Here is a 5,300-nt window from a genome sequence, read left to right on the forward strand (position 1 = left end):
GGACGTCGGGCCCTCATGAAGTCTGTTTCTGACCGTTTGAGCAGACACATGCACATTTGTGGCCTGCTGGAGGTCATTTTGCAGGGCTCTGGCAGTGCTCCTCCTTGCACAAAGGCGGAGGTAGCGGTCCTGCTGCTGGGTTGTTGCCCTCCTACGGCCTACTCCACGTAGCGCCTTCTCTCTCTCTCTCTCTCTCAAAAGTTTGGACACACCTACTTATTCAAGGATTTTCTTTATTTTTAGTACTTTCTACATTGTAGAATAATAGTGAACACATCAAAACGATGAAATAACATATACGGAATCATGTAGTACCTAAATGACTACCGCCCTGTATGTGTATATATACACACACACATAAAGTTGAAGTCTGAAGTTTACATACACCTTAGCCAAATACAATTAAACTCAGTTTCACAATCCCTGACATTTAATCCAAGTACAAATTCCCTGTTTTAGGTAAGTCAGGATCACCACATTACTTTAAGAATCTGAAATGTTAGAATAATTGTAGAGATTTATTTCAACTTTGATTTCTTTCATCACATTCCCAGTAGGTCAGAAGTTTACATAAACCCTACTGAGCCTCATTTTGACTTGTTTTAAGGACATTACATCAAAGTTGGATCAGCCTGTAGTGTGGTTTTCCACTTTAATTTTGAGTGCGACTCCAAATCCAGACCTCCATGGGTTGATAAATTGGATTTCCATTGATTATTTGTGTGATTTTGTTGTCAGCACATTCAACTATGTAAAGAAAAAGTATTTAATTAATTCAGATCTAGGGTGTTATTTTAGTGTTCCCTTTATTTTTTTGAGCAGTATATATATATATATATATATATATATATATATATACAGTTCGATCCATATAAACATATCTAGCTAAACTGGCTAGTCAAAAATTAAGCAGCTACTGACGTCTTATTTGTTTATATCTTTCCGAATTTACAGACTAGCTACCTACATATATACATACACACATACACACATATATATACACATATACATCTACATAGACATATACATAGACATACATACATGCCCAAAAGCAACCCCATACGAAGAGTAACTCTGACCTTAGTTACCAACCTTGTAACGTTACAACGCGTAAAAAAAATTATAGAAAATAACAACCAACACAACGAAGCTAGGGAGGAAATGTAGCTAACTATGCTAACAAACGCACTAGCTAGAGGTTAGCTAGCGACTCATTAGCTGACGTTATCTAGCCAAGTTACCGATATAACTAGGTAGCACGGTAGCACGGTTATTGACGGTTTCTGCTAACTAACCTACCCATAACGTTACCCCACAGTAAAGGTATTATCACGACTGGACACTCACAGCGATCATGTGGCCAACTAGTTGCTGAACCGCTAAGCATCTTACTAGAAAACTAGCTAGGCAAGTTAGCTTGGCTAACTAGCTGTGTGAGCATGCAATCAAACAAACATTGGTGATGTGAAAACCATGCAGGTAGTTTGGCTAATTAACGTAGCAAGTTAGCTACGAAGGCTGCAAACTAGTTCAGACAAGCCTGCAATTTAGAATTTTCACAATTTCAACCTACCTTCCTTGGTTTATCCCTTGCTCCTTGTCATTGATAACTGTGGAATAAATCATCCTGTATCTTTCCGCTAAAGCTCGCCCAGAGAGTAGAAGATGGTATCGACTTTGGCAATCCGACTGTGTTCCCGGTGTTTGACACGAACCCATTACCGACCCAAAAGAGGAGAAATCGTCCCCAACTCCAGAAATGACGCTGATGCCTAGCCGCATCGAAGGTAATGGGGATGGCACAATCCCTCCACCACCGACTGCCGCAGCAGCACACGTAATCGTTTTGGAGAACAATGCATATATTGCATCAAAAAATATAACAGCTACCTAAATAGCTTGCCGTTATATCACAACTGTCATAAGAAAATCCTACACCTCGTCATTTGTCCATCCTGAAATGCAGCTACATCCAGTGCATCTCCTAAAACGGCACAAACGGAGTCAACGCGGTGCAACTGCCAAATAGGCTTCCAATTCCAGACCGTGGAATCGGCACTTGTTTCCCTGAAATCCGAATCTCAAGCAATTTTGTCTTTGGAATTAAAGCAATAATCTTTTTTAAAAGTGTGTCTTCATTGTGTAGTATTTCTTTACTCCGAATAGGCAGCACTTTCAAATGTGCTGCCATATTAGCTTCTTCTTCATCATCATCATCATCCTTCTTCTTCTGTAGGTTTTTATGGTGGACTAGACACAAAAAGGTGTATTGTCGCCACCAACTGGACGATTTGAAACCAAAATAAACAAATTCATACATAGTGAAACTAACTTAATCTACCCTAATAAAAATAGTACATTCTTTTAGTTCTCCATATCTCCCTTCTCAGGCTCTAGGACCTGAGAGGGTGGTACGGCTTGTGCCAATATTGCATGTAACACCTTTGCTGAGAAATCTTTCAGCCCCAGGAACCACTCCGCCGCAATTACTATAATTTATATCTTCCTGGACCTTCTCTCCACCTTGGCAGTGCCATTAATTACCATAGCTATAAATTCCACAAAGTCCACCTTCCTAATCTTTAAAATGTCAGGATCCTGCTGGTGAAAGGCAACCCCTGCAGTGTAGACCTATCCACTACCATGGACTCTTCTTGTGCACCATTCAAACCCTCAACCCATTTCACAGCTGCTGGATATGAAATGCTCTGTACAACCCTGGCTTTGGCCACCTCATTCTCTTTCACCCTTGTGGGGCATTCGGAAGACGCGGCTTCATGGTTCGCAACATGTCACATATTCATCACTTTTATAACACATAATATGATGCTTCATCATTACATTTACATTTAAGTCATTTAGCAGACGCTCTTATCCAGAGCGACTTACAAATTGGTGCATTCACCTTATGATATCCAGTGGAACAACCACTTTACAATAGTGCATCTAAATCTTTTAAGGGTGGGGGGGTTAGAAGGATTACTTTATCCTATCCCAGGTATTCCTTAAAGAGGTGGGGTTTCAGGTGTCTCCGGAAGGTGGTGATTGACTCCGCTGTCCTGGCGTCGTGAGGGAGCTTGTTCCACCATTGGGGTGCCAGAGCAGCGAACAGTTTGGACTGGGCTGAGCGGGAACCGTGCTTCCTCAGAGGTAGGGGGGCCAGCAGGCCAGAGGTGGATGAACGCAGTGCCCTTGTTTGGGTGTAGGGCCTGATCAGAGCCTGAAGGTATGGAGGTGCCGTTCCCCTCACAGCTCCGTAGCTCCTTCCCTGCTGCTCGTTACTAGTTTATTTATTTATTTATTTGAAAATGTCTGGGATCTTTTATTACAGCTCATGAAACACTTTACATGTTGCTTTTACTTTTTTTGTTCAGTATATCTCAATCTCAAAAATAATTCAATATATGGAAAATTGTAGGTACAAAATCAAGACTTCTCTCAAACCTGTATGGCAGATTGAGGGCAAGAGGATGGTCAGTTTGCTAAGGCCGATAATAAACTTAATTTTTTTAATTTTTTAATTATTATTCATAATACAAAAATCAACTTCCATTGCTACATCAAACACAAAACACAGGTATTAACAAGAAAATACTCAAACATACAAAAAAGATCAATAAAATACAAAAAAATAAACAATTTTAGTGCAATTGTATTCACTCTGAAAAAATCTTATTATAATGATTCAGGAAGATGTTATTCTTGTTGTTATTCACTAGGGTTAATGTTTTAATAAGATAGTTGAATTCAATCAGAAAAATGTGTAATTTTGGTATAGAATATTGGAAAAATGTTTGTGTTTGAAGTATTTGACAACAAGAATAAAAAAATGTACAATCGTTTCAGTGGTCTTGTTATCATTGCAATAGTAACATACTATATCTTTTATGTCAAAAACATAGGCAGTGTTCATAATGGTAAATAAGTATTTTGCAAGGTTTTCCCAAAATTCTGACACAAATTTACATCATTTATGCAGCAGCATACAATACATTTTTGGACTCACTTTGTTGTGCTGTGCTCACTTGAACAGGAAGGTGGCGCGGTGGTCCTTCGTGGGCAAATTTTGTCATCAAACTTTGTCATCAAAGTCTGGCATTCTCTGGATTTATGGTGCTTTCAAGACAACTGGAAACTCTGAAAAAAACTGGTAGAATCATGATGATGTCAGGGATCTTCAGGTCATAACTCTAGAAAGAGGCCCGAGGTCCCGACTTACAATTCAGAGTTGGATGACCGTTCAAAACATATTTTTATTCTGAGTTCCCAGTTGCCTTGAACTCAAGGAAGTCAGATTTCCCAGTTCTGAGTTAACAGTTGTTTTGAGCGCGGCAGAAATCATGCTGGATTGACAGCATGGCCAATGTTAAATGTTTATCATTTCAAACTTGGAAAGAGAACCTTAAACTGATAATTGGGACCACACACACTCCACTGAATAGCAGGCTAGTGATTGCTTCGCTATGCTTGCAGTTAGACACTGATTCCTTCCAATTCACTCATTGTTGAATTTGCGATTTCCAACTTGTGTAATGTTTATGTCCAATGGCCGATGACCACCGATACGTTTAATCTATTATTTCTTTTCATTTTTTCTCTTTATATGACAAGGATTAAAAAGGATTTGCCAGTAGATTGTCAACTTGATTCATGATGATGACTGCTAGCTAAGATTTTGTAAATATGATGTTGACATGATCAGTCCAATTAAAGCTACTGTATATATATAACATGATTTGATTTCATTTTATCTGTGGCCAATGACCTTGATCCTTCTTGGATGGGCACTTCTAATGTAACTCTATGACAGCACACAAGGGGCTTGAATTTTCGAGCTCTACCCTTAGAATTGGCAGTAACGTAGTGTCCCCATGAGTGACAGAACACTGAACCAATCACGGCGCAACTAGAGAACATTACCAACCCCTACGTGCTATATTTTCTGCTGGCTGCCCCACCACCACAGAAAGTGGAGCTGCCTTACTTATTTTAGAACGCAAAAAAAGAGACCATGTTTGTATGGAGGCTTTATTAACTCAATTATTATTATGTTTTAATTATATTGTTTGCAAACTGATATGTGACACGTATTTTGTTGCTAAAAATGTTGGGCTCAAAACAGAACACTGAGCCAATCATGGCACAACTAGAGAACATTACCAAGCCCTACGCTCTGTATTTTCCGCTGGCTGCCCCACAACCAGAAAAAGCACTGAGCTAGGCTGAAACACCTACAGAAAGCCCTGATTGACGGGTCGCCACTAGACACAGCCCTCCAAAATTAACCTTATTTGGTTTGT

At 39.5% G+C, this 5,300-nt stretch overlaps 1 protein-coding gene across 8 annotated transcripts in view; it reads right to left on the reverse strand.

Moving 5' to 3' along the window:
- mycbp2 (MYC binding protein 2) overlaps window positions 1-2,259 on the reverse strand; it is a 347,166-nt gene extending 344,907 nt beyond the window's left edge. For 7 of the 8 annotated variants that reach the window (XM_029703702.1, XM_029703697.1, XM_029703701.1 and 4 more), the window contains exon 1: window positions 1,574-2,259. In XM_029703702.1, coding sequence (XP_029559562.1) covers window positions 1,574-1,782 — 209 coding nt within the window. In that variant the 5' untranslated portion in view covers window positions 1,783-2,259. The remainder of the gene's footprint in view (window positions 1-1,573) is intronic. The other variant, XM_029703704.1, reaches the window with a different exon arrangement.
- Window positions 2,260-5,300: the final 3,041 nt, after the last annotated feature.

Source organism: Salmo trutta, chromosome 20 (assembly GCF_901001165.1).
Source record: "Salmo trutta chromosome 20, fSalTru1.1, whole genome shotgun sequence".
NCBI lineage: Eukaryota > Metazoa > Chordata > Actinopteri > Salmoniformes > Salmonidae > Salmo > Salmo trutta.